The 21,931-nt window shown below is 32.9% G+C and overlaps 5 protein-coding genes across 5 annotated transcripts in view; 4 read left to right on the top strand and 1 right to left on the bottom strand.

Annotated features, from left to right (window-relative positions):
* Positions 1-10,716, top strand: part of LOC111427988 (Hormone receptor-like in 38) — a 45,814-nt gene extending 35,098 nt beyond the window's left edge. Inside the window, exons 3-4 of the mRNA XM_023063371.2 lie at positions 3,814-5,161; positions 7,372-10,716. Of these exons, the coding sequence (XP_022919139.1) occupies positions 3,814-5,161; positions 7,372-7,628 (1,605 nt within the window). The 3' untranslated portion in view covers positions 7,629-10,716. The remainder of the gene's footprint in view (positions 1-3,813; positions 5,162-7,371) is intronic.
* Positions 10,717-11,571: 855 nt separating this feature from the next.
* Positions 11,572-12,978, top strand: LOC111427798 (uncharacterized). The gene is made up of 3 exons (XM_023063102.2): positions 11,572-11,708; positions 11,759-12,013; positions 12,079-12,978. The coding sequence occupies exons 1-3, from the start codon at positions 11,616-11,618 to the stop codon at positions 12,877-12,879; spliced, it is 1,149 nt and encodes a 382-aa protein (XP_022918870.2). The 5' UTR covers positions 11,572-11,615; the 3' UTR covers positions 12,880-12,978.
* A 280-nt stretch (positions 12,979-13,258) lies between these two features.
* Positions 13,259-14,340, top strand: LOC111427805 (COP9 signalosome subunit 8). The gene is made up of 4 exons (XM_023063112.2): positions 13,259-13,433; positions 13,502-13,572; positions 13,652-13,833; positions 13,890-14,340. Exons 1-4 carry the CDS (start codon positions 13,377-13,379, stop codon positions 14,138-14,140), a joined length of 561 nt encoding a protein of 186 aa, XP_022918880.1. The 5' UTR covers positions 13,259-13,376; the 3' UTR covers positions 14,141-14,340.
* Positions 14,341-14,509: 169 nt separating this feature from the next.
* Positions 14,510-15,922, top strand: LOC111427983 (Rab geranylgeranyltransferase subunit alpha). Its single transcript, XM_023063365.2, has 5 exons — positions 14,510-14,613; positions 14,674-14,909; positions 14,963-15,174; positions 15,232-15,558; positions 15,694-15,922. Exons 1-5 carry the CDS (start codon positions 14,611-14,613, stop codon positions 15,846-15,848), a joined length of 933 nt encoding a protein of 310 aa, XP_022919133.1. The 5' UTR covers positions 14,510-14,610; the 3' UTR covers positions 15,849-15,922.
* Positions 15,874-20,153, bottom strand: LOC111427982 (intraflagellar transport protein Oseg5). Its single transcript, XM_023063364.2, has 11 exons — positions 19,967-20,153; positions 19,645-19,916; positions 19,401-19,579; positions 19,120-19,347; positions 18,698-19,071; positions 18,114-18,475; positions 16,647-16,908; positions 16,411-16,597; positions 16,218-16,357; positions 16,040-16,163; positions 15,874-15,991 (listed from the first exon to the last, which is right to left on the bottom strand). The coding sequence occupies exons 1-11, from the start codon at positions 20,059-20,061 to the stop codon at positions 15,926-15,928; spliced, it is 2,289 nt and encodes a 762-aa protein (XP_022919132.2). The 5' UTR covers positions 20,062-20,153; the 3' UTR covers positions 15,874-15,925.
* Positions 20,154-21,931: the final 1,778 nt, after the last annotated feature.

The raw sequence follows: 21,931 nt of genomic DNA, 5'->3' as shown, positions 1-21,931 counted from the left end.
AACATTGCCGCCGGATTACACACTCGCCTGTAATGCCTAATCGGTAAAGTAAATCATCACTTAACTCATTGTGTCTTATTCTTATAGCGCGCGATGCGTCTTGCTTCACATCGTAGCGGGCGAATAGCTCAAGAGGAAGAGTCTATCTTGAGATCTGAGACACGCATTAAACATCCGAAGGTTCTACAACAGATTTACACATTCGCTCCACATATTCCGGTTTACTAACTCGTTTCTCTCTAAAGTAATTATGATGTATTGGACAAGCGATTAATTTAAGCGTCCTTTCTTACTATACCAAGTCGGTGGTAGTTCAAGTCATGTAGTGGTTTTTCCGCTGCCGTTGCTGTTCCAACAATTAAATATCCGGCCTGTTATTACAAGTAGTTTTATAGGCGGCCAGCTTGATATCTAAATTAGTACCTTTAGATCGCGGAAAAGTTTATGTTCAGAGATAAGCTTAATTAAACGGTTGCTGTGAAACAAGGTTGCCGTCACCGGAAAGATTTTTGGTAATTGAGTTTCTCCATTTACAAATAAGAAAAATGATATAGACTTTAAATCCATTTACTTTAAAGAGATATTGAAGATACATTTCACCGTGTGCAACTGTCGTAAAATTGGCCGAAATTGAGCTTTACGTAACGCTAAAAGAAAGTGATTATGTAAAGGAAATATAATGTTTACTTGGTACGTTATCGTTAAAAATAATACGTGTCGTATTTACTTCTTAAAAATTAATTAATCAAAAATATGTAATAATAAAATATCATAAAATCATATTATATGCACGATTAATCTGCAATTCTTATTACCGTAACTTTTTTAATATTTGTTGACCTTTTCGTTAATCGACGCATTAATAGTTCTAAACGAGATAATAGACTACCTCGTTAAATATACTCAATTAAGTACAAACGTATTAGTATAGGAGGAAAGTGACGCGATTTAAATTTTCAATTCCAACTTCTACGTCTATTCTGACTTTATTAGGCTATCGTTGGCCGTGCAACGCGTAGGCACAATTAGTGCACAACTAATAGTACGAGAATAAATCTTTGTAATTACCTCCAGGTACAGAGTGGGTGGTTTTCCCAGCGTCGCTAAACTTTTTAACTAATATCTCATTTCGAACGATCAGTTCCTCTATCTAACTTGAACACGGCGTATTAATGTATAAGCAAAGTTTAATTTAATGAAGAGAATTTAATTGATAATCTGTATATTTTGTCGTGATCAACTCGACAATAATCGCGTAAGATTTCGTGCGGCTAATGGAGGCTATTTGCTCGATTTAGGTGAGTTACTAAATTGAATTTCAATTATTTCAATCAATAGCACGTTTGCGCGCTGAATGGATACCCAACGGCGAAAAACTTTCGGTTCATTTACCACCTATGGTAACCGCATAAAGGAAAGATCGAGCTTTGGACATTTCAGTGTGGTAATGTTATCCGTATTTCTTCACTAACAGCACTTTATCCATTTCATCGTTTTATATTGTCCTCGTTTATAGGGAAATGTAACGTTATTTTCTTTGAATTTATCAATTGTTATATTTTTGAATTAAAATTTTCAAACAATAAGAAATTTTTATAAAGTCAGGCAACACGCATTGCAGCGCCTCAGCTAACTTAATGACAAAGAATAAATTATATAATTTTATTAAGCCAAGACTGCATGTGGCCGATAAGCTAATCAAAAAAAGTAAATCATGTAATTGTATAAAGCCGAGCCGCCACAACACATCTCACACAATTAATGATAACAAATAAATAATTCAATTAACAATACACCCTACACCAATACAAAGTGAAGCTACACAGATTGTTTATATTATTTTAGCCGTCTCTTAAGACGGCTAAACCCGAATGATTCTAGTTCTAGGTCTACCACTGCATAACAATTAAAACTAGAACTAAACCTACAACTAGAAACATTCGGGTTTAGCCGTCTTTAGAGACGTGCGTTTCTAGTTCTAGATTTAGTGTTAGTTCTACTTTTACACTAGCACTGTTACTATGTAGAATTAACACTATACCTAGAACTAGAATCATTTGGGTTTAGCCGCACGTCTCTAAAGACGGCTAAACCCGAATGATTCTAGTTCTAAGTATAGTATTAGTTCTAGTTTTACACTAGTACTATCACTAAAAGCAACACCATACCTAGAACTAGAATCGCACGTCTCTAAAGACAGATACGTTCATAACAACAGCGTTCATAGGGAGTTGGATAACCTAATACAGTATGTTTACTCAACGGACCTTGATTCTGTGTTTTTGGTAACTCTTGCTAAGATGGCGGATTTTTAAATCGAGGTCACAAAACGAGGTGCCGCCAACATTAAACGAATCGACGTCAGTGTCATTTCTGGTTATTCTGTGGCTACACGTTCTGCAGTGCCTCGGTCGCAAGCGACCTCGACCACAGGATAACCAGAAGTGACGCAGGCGGTATCCCGCCAAATCTAATGCCATATAGTTGCGAGGAAACAAGGTATTGTTGCTTTTGGTGGTAAATTAAGTTGTCTCTGTTTAATTTATCTCTATTACTCATTGTGCCACAGAATAACCAGAAATGACACTGGCGGCAGTACCTATTAGTGACAATCTTTACTACCAATAGCAGCATACCTCGCTATAATATGGCGTCAGATTTAGCGGGATACTGCCAGTGTCACTTCTGGTTATTCTGTGAATAATCTGCGATAAGATGGTAGATTTTAACTCGAGGTCATAAAACGATGTCCGCCAACATTCGTTTGATGTTGTCATTTCTGGTTATTAGTGCCTCGGCTAGTAAGATAGGCAACCCATATTACACTGCCACAGTTGGAAACTCTTTCATTGACATTCCATAGGTAGTTTGCAAGATAAAATTTTGTACTATTGGACACGTCGCAAAGATTCTCAAATACGTTTCTAATATGGTTGTGTTGAAGGCAATCGCTCGAGAATGAATTCATTCCTTGGGATACTTCTTGTTATATTTAATTGGAAATGATAAGCTCCAAAATAGTGCAGCCATATATTTCTCTTTTCTTCCTATGATATTCTATATATATATATATATCAAATTATTTTCTTCTAACAGTAATAAAAAGAAATTATAACAGCGAGTTATTTCTGAGGGTCACCCAGTATTAATAGACAGGTATAATACTTTTCATAAAATTTTTTAATTGTTCAGCTCCAGTGATATTATATGCAACAGTCGAGTAGTTCTAGAATTCTATATTATTGGTTGAGATTATATCAAGTTAAAGTAAAACAAGTAGCCGTAATTATAACGGAGTAAAATTTATGTAAATTGCCGTGTAAATTATAAATAGTAAATGACCGTGCGGTTAATGGCATTGGTGGATAACAAATTTTTGTTGAAAAAAGTGAAACCTGGTAGCCATATTAGGCGTCGGGACGTTACCTAAGCAACGACGCATGGTAACTTTCTAACCAATGAATGAATGTAGAGTGGAGGCCACGCCTCTCATATTAAAACCCCCTCTCGCGGCGACGCAAAACTGGGTGAAACAGATCAAGGCAATAAATCACTAACCAAGTACTTGAACGCAATTGCAGCGCGCGGTTGTTGTTTGCTGAAGTGCAATGGTGATTTGATCGCGGAGACTTTTAAATTAGAGAAGTGTTAATTATAGTTGCGATTCGCGTTGTAGTAGTACTATTCTAATTATAATGATCCCTGAAAAGTCGTATTAATAGATACTGTCGACACCAAGCAGTAGATTACAAAGCTACTGAACTGGTGCCGTTTAGTTAAAAAGATATGTGACATGACGACGTTTGTTTTCAGGCTCCCTTCGGTTCGAGCACTTTCGCAGACCTGCTAAGTGCCCCATTTCCTGACGATCCAAGCACCGTACTTCCTCCAGAAGATCTTGACCCATTTCCGGACGTAGCATTGCAATCGCAACCATCATCGCCGGCTCCGCTTCCAAGCTTCCAAGAAACTTATTCCGTAAGATACGCAACTCCTTTTAAAATGGACGAAGAATGTTTCAACGTTTCTTATCAACATCCAACTCACGTTGCTACTCCGCCGTCACACCATTACGAGTATCAACAACATCATTATACAACTAGTCCTTATTATCCTCCCCCCCAGTGCAGTCCAAGCTTTGAGACTTTAATGCAAGATACTTACTCACTGCCTTCGTTCCAATCTTCCCCGACTACAGAGCTTCATATAAGCACTTCGGTTACTCCGAGACAACGCCGAGCATCTTTACCACTTCAACGATCCGAATCAACCAGCAGCAGTGAAAGTCCTAAGATGAGAATGACCGGTCCAACTCCTCCGGTTTGTTCCTCGGCGGCATCTTCACCGGGTGCTTCTTCGGAACAACCGACACAACCGAAAGGACCAACACCTCCAAGTCCGTCCCAGCTTTGTGCCGTTTGCGGTGATACTGCAGCTTGTCAACATTACGGGGTACGCACGTGTGAAGGATGTAAAGGTTTCTTTAAAAGAACAGTTCAAAAGGGATCGAAATACGTTTGCTTAGCTGATAAAGCGTGCCCCGTCGATAAACGGCGGCGAAATCGATGCCAGTTCTGTAGGTTTCAAAAGTGTTTAGCCGTCGGAATGGTAAAAGAAGTCGTCCGAACGGATTCGTTAAAGGGAAGGCGGGGACGACTACCGTCCAAACCAAAGTCTCCCCAAGAATCTCCTCCGAGCCCGCCGGTTTCTCTAATAACCGCTTTAGTTCGAGCCCACGTTGATACTACGCCAGATTTAGCTAATTTAGATTATTCTCAATACTGCGAGCCCAGTCCTATAGAACCTATGATATCCGAGGCTGAGAAAATTCAACAGTTTTACACCTTATTGACAACATCAGTAGATGTTATTAGAAATTTTGCCGAGAAGATTCCCGGATTTCAAGATCTCTGTCCCGAGGATAAAGAGCTTCTATTTCAATCTGCTTCCTTAGAACTATTTGTGCTTCGATTAGCTTATCGCACCCATCCCAATGATACTAAATTAACTTTTTGCAATGGGGTCGTGCTGGATAAGCAGCAGTGTCAACGATCCTTCGGCGATTGGCTACACACCATCATGGAGTTTTGTAACAGCCTTCACTCCATGGAGATCGATATATCAGCATTTGCGTGTTTGTGCGCTCTGGATCTTGTTACCGGTGAGTAATTTTAAATTTTCATTTCACTTATATGTATAAATAACATTTTTATGAGAATGTCTTTTTTTACGACACGAAATACTTTAATAGCTAAGAGTGTCATAAAAGATCTCTTGAACCAGGTGTCACAACAAAAAAGTCTAAGACGTGCAAACATTGCAGAAAAACCAATTATAGTAGGGTTCGTCTAGTGTGACTAACTCACACTGAGTTTATAACTAGGAACCATTATTGAAAAAATTTATTGATAGTAAGAAAAAATTTATTAATACTAACAACAAATTTATTAATACTACGAACAAATTTATTAATACCACGAACAAATTTATTAACACTAAGAAAGAACTCTTTCAACAGTTTTCAATTTATTTTGATTAAAGTGTTATACAACAACGTTTAGGTGTTTCACAAAAAAGCCGCGTTAACGTTGGGACCATAAAGATATGATATAACAAGTACCATCCACTAAATTTTTATTGTATTGGAATTAACCTTAATAACAAATACAACAGATTATGTACGTTACGTAAAATAAATGCAAAAAAGCCCACACAAGTTGCAACTCAGTTGCATAACCTTATTTATTGCAAGTCCTCCGTGTTACTTGTGTAGTCAAGCAGTGATATTAATTTATTATTAAATATTATACGTGGTAGTTAGTGTCATTAGTGTCAGCGGTATATAAATGGTACATAAGTAGAAAGTTTTTGACAAAGAAAAAAATAATATATTTTATGTTTTGTAAAAGATTTTTTTTAAATAGACTCTGTAATCACCCTGTATACAAAGTTATTTCAATTCAACAAATGAATTATTTATGTAATTAAGTGAATCTATTGTTCCACCCACATCATGAGGATAAAACGAGTAGGTATTGATTTTATACCATCCAAGAATACACATACAATCAATATAGCTAGATATTTATATACACAGTATTTCAGGATTTTGTGTTAAGGATGAAATAGTCATAACTTTTTTTTTGTAATGTTTCTCATTTCTTATTAAGATACTGGCCTATATTATCTTTATATCTTAGTACAATCGTTCACTCTCCTTATCTTGCTATAGACATTACCAAGTCTGCAAGGTAGAACTGAGTAGTATGAAACTCTTTATTTTGATTCTTGATGCCAGAAGACTTTAAATCTCCAAATTGAATTCCAAATCGTTCAAGTGATGTTGATCAAATCCATTTTCGTATTTTTAAACAGTAAAATTATTTGAAAATCTCTCGATGCAACGATACCTGGAAGTACCTAACAACTTTATCTTGATCATACATTAAAATATCCAAAATACGGTTGTTTGAAAAATGGGCCGAGGCATTTCAGTATCTGTTAGCTACTTTTGGGAGAATATGGTATTAATTGCACTGCCTCAGCAAGCGAAATAACACACTGTTTGTCCTTAACTTAGCCGAGGGAGCTAGAGGCCGAACCTCGGTTTAATCTGGTAAAATTCACCATATTCTCCTGCAAGTGTAGCCGTATTCTAAATCTTTCATTCTACGTTTTGCGTTTAGCAGAGGTCGCTTGCTGCCCAGGCATTGCAATACATATCACATGGTTTAGGATAAATGTAGTGTTAGTTTACAACAAGTCTTTTTTATAGAACCTTAGAGTTCTACCTTCTTTGTGTTCTGGCTTCCATCTATTTTTGTTAATTAATTCCTCCATTTCTAAAGTTAATAAGAAATGTTATTACATTATTATGTCCAAATAAAAGTTTGGACTTTAATTGATATTGAATATGTCACTTAATTTTATCCATAAAAATAAAGATATTTGTTTAAAAGACAGTTAGTTATTCGTAAATATTTCCTTATTCATCAAGTTTGCAAAATTTTATAGTCCCGGGCGAAATTCTTCACGTAATTAACAGTAATAGACGAAGAGGCCGTGATTGCGCAATCGACATGTGCAGTTAAGAAGATGATTATGTAACGTAACGTTTGTTTCGATGCTGCCGATGTTCTTGCTGCCTTTGGTTTAACGTTGTGTGTCCACATATTCCAGTCAGTAAATTGGCTTTCTATATTTAGAGGTGGCAAAAACCGCGTCTGATCCCGCTGCCGACGCCTTTGGAACGGATATTCCTCAAGTTCTTTTACGTCGATGCGAACAAAGAAAACGTTCAAGTTAAAATTATAGCTTTTATAATAAATGAGTTGAGTTTAAGAATTATTAATTTCTTTTTTGTGTTTTTAGATCGTCACGGTTTGAAAGAACCATCAAGGGTGGAACAACTTCAAATGAAAATAATTTCGTCGCTGAAAGATCACGTTACGTATAACGCAGAGGCGCAAAGAAAGCAGCACTACTTCAGTCGTCTTTTGGGAAAACTGCCAGAACTACGCTCGTTGAGTATTCAGGGACTTCAGCGAATATTTTATTTGAAATTAGAAGATCTCGTCCCGGCGCCGCCGCTTATTGAGCGAATGTTTGCGGCTACTTTGCCTTTTTAATTTTTATTATTATTATTTTCTAATCTACTAAAGTACGTTTAGGCCCTTTTCTCGAAAACCGTGATAAATACTAAATAAAAAAAGTTCTACGTACGTATTGTGATTTGTTACTATTTAGATTCGATCTTAGGCGTTTCTCTTTACTTCTTATTTATGATAAAATTTTGTAATAATTGCAATATTTCTAGTAAAATTAAAATTATTTTCACTTAATTGTCACTTAATTACGACGCACAGATCTTTTAAATATATCCTTTTGAATTGTGCTTGAAAGCGCAATTAATAAGATAAGTTTTAGGATTTATTTAGGGTTTAAAATGTGAGATTTCAAGAATTACTGCTAAAACGTTAGATGAACTATTTTTAATTCGTAGGTTTTTAGCGCACTCTTTTTAAAGTGGGCATTACAAATCACTATTTATTAAAGTTACCGAAACAAGCTATATATACTTAAAAGGCCCTTTTTGCGAGGCTACTCCCGTTAAAATGTTACCAAGAAACTAAATAACACCCCTCAGATATGCGATAATTAATGTTATATTCATATCTGCACAGAGATTGTTTAATTGAAAGGACTTGCTGGATGTAAGGATGATTTAAACATTTTTTACTAAACTCTAAAGTTACCACGTTTAAAGACCAACAAATTTATTTGTTTATTATCTACTATGTAAATATTACTATTATTTTCTTTTTGTACTTGTAAGGTTTACTAATTCGATTAAATCTAAATAAAAATTAATAAAATTAAAAACAAAATTCGATGTAGAGTAAAAAGAAAACGTTAATGTTACCACTACACCTTAAACGGTGCAGATAATGAGAATCTTATGCGATAAATACTAGTCACGGAAATTTGTATAAAAGATGAAAAATAAACTATACATTTATTTACAAACTTAAAAGAGATGTCTATATATACATATATACATATATTTTTAATACATTTTTTATTGTAAATTCATTAAGTTACCTTAAAATTTAATTAATTTGTAATTATAAGCACGAAGGCTTTCACGGCCGGTGTTAATTGAACTAAATCTATAACTAATAATAACACTATCACTACAATTAATAGAAGACGTAGAATTAGAAACATTCGGAATGTTTTAGTTAAAAAAAATGCAGCAATCTGGCGCTGAATAATAATTAAAATTGGAACTAACACTATCACTAGAAGTAACATTAGACCAAGAACCAGAAACATTCGGGTTTAGCCGCACGTCTTTCAAGACAGCTAAACCCGAATGATTCTAGTTCTAGATCTTGTGTTAGTTCTAATAATAGTACTAGTGTAAAACTAGAACTAACACTAGACCTAGAAACTTTCTTGGTCTAGTGTTAGTTTTAGTTTTAGTTCAATAAAAATGTATCAATTTTCTTGAATCCTTATATTTTTTTACTAAACTAAAGGTAAATTTCATTTCGAACTTGTTTTTGAAAAAGTTTGCTACATGGCATCCAAAACATCAAACAGTTTTTCAAAAAACGCTCGTTTTAACCCGAAAATTTCTAGTTCTACATCAAGTGTTAATTCAAGTGATGGTGCTAGTGTTAGTTTCGGTTTTAATTTAATTTGTAATTCTCTTCGCCATCATCATCGGTTTATGATGTGCCATTTATTTGTATCAAGACAAATTTTTTTCTTCGGTTCAACGTTTTAATTTATCGATGTGATAAAGTGGAATTAAAAATTGAGTTACTCCCCCTCAACAAAAAAAAATGTATCTAAATATCTCCAAAATTAAATAAATTAAACTCGATATATTTTTTTAATAATTATTAACTTTTCTTCCACTTAAGAATCTTAAATAATAACCGAAAATATAAACCCCAGAAAAAAATTTATGTAGCCTTATCCTAATTATTATTTCATATCAAGAAACTGCCTTGAAAGGAAACAGATGGACTGAAAGATAGTTACCTGAAAAAAAAAATTTGAAATTATGGATTGGAGGTTTGCACATTTTTTTGTTAAATATGTATTAAAAATTTAAAACGAGTTTCACCGTCCGCTTAAAAAATACACACAATGTCAGAATGAAACACATCACGTCACACGATACACGCATAAAAATACGCAAGAAATATAGTTGTTTAAGAGAAGGCAGAAATTAAATAAGTTGGACAATAAGAAAAATAATCAATTCAAACTTTAATCATTAAAAAAAAATTTAATGGTTAAATGATTTGATATTGTGTAAGAAATGTAACTGGATCGATCAAAAATAAAAAAGAACCACCCCATCAAAAACAATAAAAATAAAATTAAATGTAAGCAGATTGAGAGTCAGAGTTTGTTACATCTCGTAACAATTTGTTCGGGCATACGGGAGCTATGCAATATTAATGAGTAAATGTCTTGTAGAAATGAAGAAAAAAAGAGAAATGGAAATATAATAGATATTTGTACCTGCTTTTCTATTTTTAACATTTTTAACCTAACTGCTGTAACTTAAATAAGGTTTGGTATGTTTTGATTAAAAAAAGAATAAGATAAAAATTAAAAAATGAAAAACAATTTTTTATTAAAACGTTTCCATTTTCTTTTTTTTTAATTAAGTTCTCGCGGCAATATGTACTTAAAATAAAATTGGTTTAGAATCTCTTTTTTTTGTTAACTATATGTTTAATTTTTACCGTACCGTACTTGCCATTACTTGTAATGCCAGTTTGTATACTGCTGTATTTACATAATTTTTACATTATTCATAACGTTAAGTTTTAAATTATAATAGTTTATAGTTACCCAACAAATTAATGAGAAAACCAGTGTAACTTGTGTTAAAGCTATAAAATCCCTCGTAAATAATGTAACCAACTATATTTCCAGTTGTTAGAATTGTAGCGTTAATAATGACGGTCATGATTAAAAATTCATTTTCTACGTGACCTTAGTTTTATATTATACATACGTATTTTTTTTTCGTTCCCTTTTCAATGTAAGGCGGTAAGATTTTTAGATACTATGTGCTTTATTATTTCCCTTTGATGATGATTCGCCCGTCTTCTTTTTTTTTTTTTTTGATAAAGTGTGTAAAATTTATTGTAACTCTATCATTTGATTAAATAAAATGTTTAAGATGTATATTGATTTTGATAATCCACTCCTTTAAAATGAAAGTAATGAGTATTCAATACTAAAAGATAACTTGAGCTATCACCACAATTACAAATATTTCTGCCATGGCATTTTTCATGGACCAGTTAAGTCTCTTGGAAATGTATGTATGTAGTTTCATGTGGGGGTGAATGCTTTTTGTGGTAGATCACAGTACTGCTAGTACTGTTGATAGCAACAGTTTAGACATTTCAGAATATCCAAATCCAAATATACATCTTGGCATGTCCTATATGAACAGCAATTCTATCCATACCATTTGTCGAGTAACCCAGTCCTTTGTCAAAAATAACAGAAAGAATCTTTTGGGAATATGCTTTGCTTTACATTGCGGTTTCAGAAAGTCACCTAACCAACATTTAGAGTATGTGCATCATTAAAATTAATAGATTGTGTACCCCACAGTACTTTATGATGAAGTAACGCGTCCTCATAACAGTCCATTATGGAGTTGGTTTCGCATGGAACGCATGTTTTTAATTAGAATCTGCAGTTAAGAGTCTTCCTTATAAATTTTGCAGCTTTGATTGATGAATATGGCTTGCCTTTCAAGAGATGGCAGTAAATAAGTTTTCTTTTGAAGCTTTGTATCTTTCAGTGTTTTAATTGGGTTGCCTAAGTTTTCATGATAAGCTAAAATTAACATTTTTAATATTTTTTAAAATAAAATGCTTTTTTAAATAAATTTTTCCAACATAAAATCGTTAATTTCCAATAATATTTCAAAATTATTTTAATAAAATTAATTTAAACTCAGAATCCAAATAATTTTTATTCCCCTAAAACCAGTTTTGCTGCATTTAACCTTGTTATAGGTTGAATTTAACATTGTTCTGACCTTAGTTCGTGTCGAACCATCCTCGATAATGAGTTCCGAAACATCTTGTTCATCAATTTCCGCCACACAAGAACTTCCAACGTCTTCCAGCGACAAATTTAAAGCCAAGGAGGTTCATAAGGTAAAATGGTGACTAAAAAATTTCTTATAAGTAATTGTAATTTTTTGAAGTCATTTGATGCGGCGGATTTAGCACGTTTATTACTATGTATTGGATTTAATTTAGTCGACACGGCAAAACTTGATAATCTCGAAGAACTCCACAAATTACTAAAAAATAAAGAAGAAAATTTGGTCAAAGTTGAGATAACCTGCATTAAATCTGGTACAAAAATATGGTTGTCTAAAGATGATTGTTGCTGTAGATGTCCTCCCGAACAAAGTGATGATGGTTTAATGTGGAATGTTAGCGGTGTTAGTGCACAGGTAAAAAGAATTTAATTCAAATCAAATTATTAAATTAAATTAACAAAAAAATTATTTATCTAAAGGGAAATATCTCCATAACTAAATCGAACATCATCCCAACAGTTGCCCCAACAAAAGCAAATATGATCAACACACTCCTTTTAAAATGTATCGAATATATAGTTTTTTCAAACACCAATGATCGTAACATAGATCTTATCCAAGAAATGAAGGCGATGTTTGGACTACGTAAAACTAAATCCACCGATAATATAAGAATCGATCATAATTTATCAAGAATTACGATCGGTTCCACTCCTCCTCGACACAGTTCAAGCCCAATCTGCTTGAGTTTAAATCACCCGAGGACTTCTTTAGGAGGAAGCGACTCCTTAGTGGATGTTTTAAAAGAAATCGAAGGAAAACTAAAATTTGCTATTGATGTGGCGTCCAAAAAGAACATCACCTTTACGAAAACTTCCGATAGTATGAAGATTAGTCCTTTGGCCTCTTTACCAAGTACTTCAAGTGCATTAGAACCAACTGGAAACCAGGCAATGGTGCAATGTGTTGAAATTAAATCAACCCCAATAAGTAAAACGCCTAAGAAACAAGCTGCGTCAACTGGTGCGAAGAAAAAAGGACTCATTCCCCCATCGAGGTTAAATTTATTGAAATATAAGAAAGATATAGCGACTTCTTCGTTGGGAAGAACACCTGCATCGTCTATGGTGAAAGATCGCACCGGAAAATCATATAATTTATCTGTTGCTAAGGTCAAATCTGCTATTAGTGTTGACGCTAATTTACAATCGAAATTGAAGCCTGGAACCAGCGCTCCAGTTGCTTGTAATTCCAGGATAAAAATGAATTTAAAGAAATAATTATTTATATTTTAGTATGTCTTGTAAATTTGTCACATAATTTTTATATCAGAAATATCATTGTAATTAAATAAGCAAATTAATTTTTATACAACATTATATGAGTTGAATATAATTTCATCCAAAAATAAAATGAAAAAAATATAGTAAAATAAGAATAAATAATATAATATCGATTTCAGCGCCCTCTAATAGAGAATAGCTAAATTAAGTATCATAACCTGTACGTTTAATATTTTTCTAAAATTAATATCCAATATTTAACCAACTTTTAAATTATAACCTATCCATAAATAATAAATAGATTAATGTAAATTATTATTTTAAAATGTTATTTTTAAATATCCCGCCATACTTTAGGGACATGCCCAAAAGCTTGTTGGTAAACTATTGGTCGATTAGGAAAAATGTTGGTTGTCATTTCGAACGAAATAATTAAATATTTAACGGGTATTTACTATTAATAAAAGTGGCCTGCCTCTAGACAATAGCTTAAAATGTTAAAGGATAATATAAACACATTAGCAGAAGATTTAGAAAGACAGGAGCTTGAAGTGAGTCCCGCATTCGGTTTCCAAACTTTTATTTGAGGTTATGACACCTCTAAATATTTTTATTTTAGGCCCCAAACGGCACCGCTACGTACGAAGTTTACGAACAATTGTTAGCTATTTATTTATGCCAGAACGATTTGTAAGTTATTCCGTTATTCGTCGCAAAATCATTATATTTTAAACCTAACCTAACTTTTCTGTCATTTTTCTCTTTTTAGATGTAATGCTAAGTATTTATGGAAACGAATACCCGATGTGGTAAAATTATGCAAGCCTGAATTAGGACAAATATGGACTGTTGCTCAACATATGTGGCAAAGGGACTTTCCTGCCGTTTATAGAGCATTAACAAGTGTTAAATGGTCGGATACAGTTGCAGAACTTATGAATCTTGTTCAAGGTTTCATATTTATATAAAAATTTCATAAACTTTTTTTATTTAATCATTATTTTTAGAAAATGTAAGAAGTAGAGCTGTGGATTTGATAGCACAATCTTTCTCATCAATAGCCCTTGAAACTGTGGCATCCATGACAGATCTTAATGTTGAAGTTGCCGGGGCAGCTTGTATTGAAAAAGGGTGGTTAGTCGAAGCTGACACTCAAATGGTACATCCAGTTAGACCTAAATTAGAACCTAGCGGACACATCTCGAGTGAGGATCAACTTTACAAGCTCACCGATTTTGTGTCCTTTCTTGAAAATTGAGTTTAAAGTTATAATAAAGTTATAAACAAGTATTTGATATTAAATTAAAAAATAAACACGCATTGTACATAAAGAAAACAAGAAAGAAATCCTTTTCATGTATTTTAAGTCTTATTGTCCATGTAACTTAAAAAATTACTACTTGTAACTATTTGCACGGTTTAAAATTTTTTGAAATAAAAACGTTTTCTCAAATATAATTTTAAAATCCTCATTAAAGAAAATTATTCCTTTTGGTTAAAAGAATTGACACATAAAAGTGAGGTTATTTAAATTAAATTATTTTTACTCTAAATCAAAAAGACATTTCTGTATTCTTTATTATGTTTATTTAAATTAAAAAGAAACTGTAATTTCTCAATAAATAAATTGATAATTAAATAAATTCTATAATTTAAGGATAAAATATTTTTTGACAGATAAAAGTGAGGTTATGTTACGTTCCCAATACAATTTAATATTTTTATAAAATGGTTTGTATACGTTTTATATTGATTAAACTAAGGGAAATAATTAAATTAAACTTTTTTTAGCACGGGAGATTAAAAGTTCGTACTACAGAACAACAAAAACTCCTCAAACAAAAAGAACAGCAAAAGAAATTGGCTGCTTATAAACATGTAATGAATCAAGTGTCTTTAAATAGAAAATCTGTACCGTATCACGTTGAAACGTATTCACTTTGTGCCCAAATCTTGCAATCCAATCCAGATGTGTATACTTTATGGAATTATAGAAAAGAAGTTGTGCTTCAACAACTACAAGAGAGGTTATTTGTATGAATAATTGATTCTTTTGTAACTAATTATATTTAATTCTTAGTCAAAAGACAGGGGAAGAAGGGGAAAATACGGAAGATTTGATAAAGTTTCTAGAAAATGAAATAAAATTAACTGAATCATGTCTTCTAAATAATCCAAAATCTTATGGTTCTTGGCACCATCGTTATTGGATATTAGATCATCATCCAAAACCGAATTGGAATCAAGAGTTTAATTTGTGCACTAAGTATTTGTCTTTGGATGATAGAAACTGTAATTAATCTAATTCCAATAAGTTATAAAGTTTGTAAAACATTTTTTATCTTATAGTTCATTGTTGGGATTATCGAAGATTAATGCTTAACAAAATAGGCATAACCCTATTAGAAGAAATTAAATTTTCCACAGAAAGATTAAATGTAAACTTTTCAAACTATTCCTCATGGCATTATAGGAGTACTTTAAGAAAATTAGATGATGAAAGCATTCAGGGTGAATTGGATTTGGTTAAAAGTGCTGTTTTTACTGATCCTGCTGATAGCAGTGCTTGGTTTTATCTTCGATGGGTTTTAAGTCATCGTAATGTTGATCATGAGCAAAGAAAAGAGTTGTTGGGGAATTTAGAAGAATTATTAGAATTAGATCCTGATTGTAAATGTAGGTTTTAATGAGACCTTTCCACTTTTATTGAATTATCTTTAGAAATGAAATGATATATTATTAAAACCAAATCTAACACATTTTAACTGTTAAAGCATTTGTACTTATAAAATGATACTATTTTTTTTGTAGGGATTATTATGGGTAAAGTATGGTTAACAGGAAGTTTAAGGATGACAGATGAAAAGTTTTTAGATAAAAGAGTTGAATATTATCAAGATTTGAAAAAAATGGATTCATTGAGAGCTGGGCAATATGATGATTATTTGAAAATATCTATAAAGTAAATGATAAATAACTTTTTAAACACAATTTCATAATTAATGCATTTAATATATCGCTGAAAAAAAAGAAAAAGTAATTTTTAGTTCTTAAAATTATTATTTTCTTGTTCCATTTTCAACTTAATCTTTTCTTCATCAATATTTACCTAAAACATCAATATTATAATCAACCTAAACTTTATTATTAACATTACCGAATTCCTCAATTTCACAAACTTCTCATTTACTTCTTGTTTTTGAATTTTATCCAAATATCTTTGTCTCACATACAACACAGTATCAACATGACTTTTATGTTTTGTCGCTAAATCTAAAGCACTACAAAAAATTCTTTAATTCCAAAAAGTTTAAATTAATTAAAATAATATTTACCGATCCCAATTAAATAATTGCAAATTTATTAATATAGCTTGATAAACCATTCCGTTATGTATCAATATAGACTCAGCAGTTTGCAAAGAACCCCCCAATAAAGCCGCACCAGCTAATTGTTGAGCTTTTGTAGGCATTTCCTTAAAATAAAAATGCTTCAAATTTAATTTAACCTAAAAAAAAACTCAAATACTTTTAAATGTTGGATATAAAAAACTTTATCGAATTGATTAATAGCCGCATAAGCTTCTTCAGCAACATCTAACGTATCCGCGCTTTGAGATTGAGTTGCCAAAACGGCTAAACAAGTCCATAAAGCCACATCTTCCGTAGTTCTACATATATTTAAAGCATCCGTCCATTTTCCATCTTGAATATATCTACAACAAAAATCTATTTATCTATATAAATAAATACTAAGTTTAATACCTGTGTAATAACGCCGGAAAAGGTGAAATAGGAACGTTTAATAAAGAACCGTCTGAACGCCGAATCGAAACTGAATTCCCAACGAAATCATTGATTTTCGGACTACGACTAAGTTCTAATGAATCGTAAACGAAAGAGCACATTCTTAATAACGTCGCTTCAAAACAAGCCGACGGGCAATACCAAACCACTAAATGTGTGTCTTGTATAGCTGCTAACATATTTTCATCCGAATTCCATTGGAAACCTTGAATTTGACCACCTAAAATAAATAATTACGAATGAAAATATTGTATATGTTCAGCAATACATATTGCAGTGCTTTTATTGTAGAATCTCAGCTTGCTTCCTTGATTTCAGTGTATCTTCTGATTAAGCTGAGGCTGCTTGCGACTCTAGCATCATAATACAAGTTAAGCTACACATATTGCAGTGCCTTGGCTGCAAGTGACCTCGACTTGGTTACTACTCTACAACACAATGTATACTCTATTTTTTTAATTCAGAAGAGTGTTTTCAAATTGAAGCGCCAAAAACAAGGGTTGCTATTAGTTAGTCTTAAGCAAAAATTACACTAGGAAAATTCGAGATGTTGCCTAGCTGCCTAGAAATATTCGGGTTTAACCGCACGTTTCTTAGTATGGCTAAACTCGAATCATTCTAGTGGTAGGTCTTGTGTTGCAATACTAGAACTAACACTAGACCGAGAACTAGAAATATACCGGTTTAGCCGTGCGTCTTCAGCGATACTTTCTAGTTCTAGTGTTAGTTCTAGTTGTAGTTCAATAAAAATATACAACATAGTAATCTTATGCAACCTAGCGCTACCTACCACTGCCACTAGAACTAACACAAGACCTAGAACTAGAATCAGTCAGGTTTAGCCGCACGTCTCTCAAGACGACTGTGTTAGTTTAGTCGTCTTGAGAGACGTGCGGCTAAACCTGAATGATTCTAGTTCTAGGTCTTGTGTTAGTTCTAGTTATGGTGCTAATGTAAAACTAGAACCAACACTAGACCGAGAACTAGAAACATTCGGGTTTAGCCGCACGTCTCTCAGGACGGCTAAACCTGAATGATTCTAGCTCTAGGTCTTGTGTTAGTTCAATTAAAATATGCAACAGTGATATTTTATGCTAACTAGCGCTACCTACCACCTATCAGCTGTCTTAACAGAGGTACAGCTAAACGGAATGTTTCTTGTTCTTGGTCTAGTGTTAGTTCTAGTGCTAGTATTGTCTAGTTTTATTTGTTATTCAACGCTAGATGAATGGTTTTTATTATGTTTAAACAAACAAGTAATTAAATTCGTAACTACAGTTTACTTAAAATCCTCTCGGGTTTTAAAACTCCCGCCAAAAAATAGCTTTGAAAAATTACACTGTGTAAACGTGACTTTTCATTTTCTCTTCCGCATTAAAAAATAGAGTATAGTAATCTATCGCCAGATTTAGTGCAGTTCCTCACCTAATTTAGAAAATGTTTTATGTTGTGATTTGATCGATATAACATAAACATCTTTATTTTTATCTAAAACGGCCATAATTCTATTTCCGGCACCTCCTGATTGATTTAATGATATTTGTAGTACTTGATTTGAATGTTGGATAGTAGACGACTGTTCCATCATACTTCTATTTGATGTTATATCCACGATGTGAATCAATTTAGTGTCGGAAGCATCCCTAATCACCAATACATCCGGCGATAAAGATATTTGCCAATTTCGAATGTTATCCAAACGCATATTTGGCCATCTTGGCGATGCTATTAATCTACCTTGATAATTATAAAGACCCACGGTGGTTTTTTCAACCAATAAAAAATGCCTATTATATTAAAATTCTTCAATAAGATATACAGTGTGTTAATTAATTATCGTACCCAACGTCATCATTGCAAGTATGCAACTAATATCACAATATTGGTATTGCAATACACAAATCGCGTAATGTAATAAAAATACTGTGATATTGGTTGCATACTTGCAATGATGACGTCGGCTACGATAATTAAGTAAGTGTACTTAATTTAAAAAAAAATTAACTTACTTTTCAGTTAATAGCAATAAAATAACACACCCATCTTTTAAATCAAAAATAGTTGGGGTATTCCAATTTACAGTGGCATAAATATAACATTGTATGGGTGTTGTTAAAACTAAGTGATTATATCTAAGTGACATTTGAATAACTCTTTCGGGAAGATCTAAAACTTCTGTTGCATCATTTAAAACGTCTTTAACCACCACAACTTTTCGTTCAGTTACGGTTGCTACATAATTTAAGTAAGAAACTTGTCGCTCTACGATGTGTGCAAATAAAACGTGGCCGTTAGCGCAAGCCCCAGCAAGTTGAGTTCCATCACTAGACCACGATATTTTATAAATACAACCCGTTGATGGTTTTTCAAGCGATTGAGACCACTAAAATTTTTTTATTATTTTGTGATTACTTTTTCTTTTAATTTATACCCCTGAGCGATCGCAAAGACGTAAAGTATTATAAGAACCAACCGCGAAAAGATCCCCATTTGGGGACCAAGCCATAGAGGTTATAGGATGATCATGTAAGTTACTTGAAAATAATTGTCTCCCTTGGTTGTCCCATACTCTGTATCTGCAATCTTCTCCTCCTGATATAATTAACTCGGATGAGGAACTCCATGATAGGCATAATGTAATACCTTCATGAGCTTTCCACTAGAAATAAATTAATAATTAGAAACAATTATTTTGGTTCAAATAATAATTACTTTATGAGGTTTTGTATTCGGTGCTAAATTTTTAATCACAATGAATTTACCGCTTGTATAAACTATTGATTGATTATCCGGTGACCAACTAACCCCGTAAACTGAGAAATCACTTGAAACTATTGTAGACCTCAACATACCAGAACGAGACCATATTTTTATAAATCCATCTTCTCCAGCTTAAAAAAGAGAACAACAATGCATTTAATGTGATAGTTCAATTTGAAATTACATTAAACTTTACCTGTTAACAAACTTGATCCATCATTACTCCATTGTCCAGATAAAATAGCTCCTTTATGAGCCTCAACAGATCGTTCAATTCTTCCAGATTTATTAACTATATGAAATTTGCCATCTGTTGAAGTGATTAATATCAGATCTCCGTGTTTTCCTAAAGCTCCCCCAATTCGAGGCAAAAAATGTAAATCGGTTGGAAGCAGCTCTGCTTTGAAATCGGTGACCTTAATTGCTTCGTTATTTGAAACGTTCCAACATAACAATTGGTTATCATCACTATAAATGTTTTTTAAAGTAATTAGATTATTTAACTTATTAAAACTTACCCTGCCGAATAAACTTCTTCAGTTGTACTCCAACTTAAACACGTTACAGCAGCTTTATGATAATTATTTTTAGCAACAGTTACTTTTAGCTTCATTTTTCTTTTCTGACGTTTATTTGTATATGAAGTGGTTGCTATGGTAATAGAGAACTTTATTGGTTGTGGATATGCAACCCAATATACTAAAAAGTTGTAATTTAATTTATTTAATAAAATGCAATAAATCAATTCGATTCGAAATTAGACTGTTATGTAACAAATTGTATTTTAATTTTTTAATTCGGTTCATCATCCAAATGTAGAGTAAATGTAGGTTTTCGAGGGTAAATCATTTTCACCTCATTTATTGATTTGATTATTTTACGCGAAATGTGTAATTCGTTTGAATATCGTGTATTTTACTATTTGAATTTGATTTTAAAGTAGTAATTAAATTTTACTAATTAGTAGCGGTTTTCAAATTAATTTAATGCTTAATTTTAATTGGACCGCGTTACGCATCACTTGACTAAACGACAAATGAATAGTGTTGAGAAAAACGGGATTTTCATTTTCATCATTATTTTATGAAGATTACGAATATAATAATAAAATTAAACTTGACATTGACAACTGAAAGTTTTTGTTACGACTAAACGATTGTAAGATTTGTGCTAAAGATTTGTAACGATTTAGATGTAGTAATTGTATGATTTTTAAATGAACTTCTAATGCGATCTAAGATGCAGGGATTTGTACTTAACTTTTAATGTAACTATTTGGACACGTCATCATATTGTAACTGCCTCGACTTCATTAGGTGAAATTGTAGATCTTTTGACTAATTAAGCCGAGGTCACCTGTGGTCGAATCTCAATGGTTAATATTATATTAATCAGAAAGTAGCCATCACATTTTTGCAAGCGTCCTCGTCTATACCAGATGAGTTGTAAACCTTGTGCTAATGATTTTGATTATTTAATTTGCTTATTTTATTTCATTTATTATAATTTATGTGCTTAATTGTTTAATAAAATAAATAGTAATTTAAATTCAATATTAGATTTTGAACGCTAACTCAATATATCTCCAAGTGATGGATTCGTTTATCCTCCCTTTACGTAGACTTAATAGAATGGCTTACATTTAATACAACTTCCTGCGTCGCAGAGTATACGTGACAAGTGATATTCAATAGGATTCGGTAATATCTCAATATTGCTCGATATAGGAGTCTTTGCTTACGAACTCCCCGTCCGGGAAGTATTAGCATAATATTTTCGGGTGCGTCAATAACGGCGTGTCGCGATGGAGATGGTGAATGGGCAAGAGATTGACGGGCGCACTTCGCCCCAACTTAATCCTGATAGACGGGGGCTTAACAAGGGGGCCCCGGGCTGTATTACACACTGCCGGCAAATAGAAACTCAAGTGTGTAAAGGCGTGTGTGTGTGTTGATGTACGAGTAGGATATTGGATTTTATCCGTTGGACGAGGTCTCGCTCGGCGGGATGCCCCCAGCTTCCGAATCTAGTTAGCGGTCGTATGCCGATCACGATTTTCGGACAGCACGTACAATAATACCGGTGTTTTGAGTACGGATGGTTCGCTGTCCTTCGCAAATAGTACGGATATTACATCGGTGTTTTGGGGAAGGGAATACCAAACCATCTAGTATTACTAATATGATTGCATTTTTATGAAACAATTTTTTTAGAACGCCAAAATTCCATTCGTTGTTTAATATAAACACAAAAAGTTTTGTATTGGAACCATTTCTAATCATAACTTTAGTAATCGGTAACAATAAACCAGCTGCTACCGAATTTTGAATTTCGCTACCCTTTTAGACTTTGTTTAAATGGAAAGTTATTAATTAAAACCACTTTAAAATGTCGATAAATCGAGGAATGATTTCTCGTTTCGGCTTTTCTAATTTCGTTTAATGACTTTCTCGGGGTGTTTAAAACGGTTCTTCCAGGTGGTT

This window comes from Onthophagus taurus, chromosome 6, assembly GCF_036711975.1.
Source record: "Onthophagus taurus isolate NC chromosome 6, IU_Otau_3.0, whole genome shotgun sequence".
NCBI lineage: Eukaryota > Metazoa > Arthropoda > Insecta > Coleoptera > Scarabaeidae > Onthophagus > Onthophagus taurus.
This window is presented reverse-complemented; position numbering and strand designations above follow the sequence as displayed.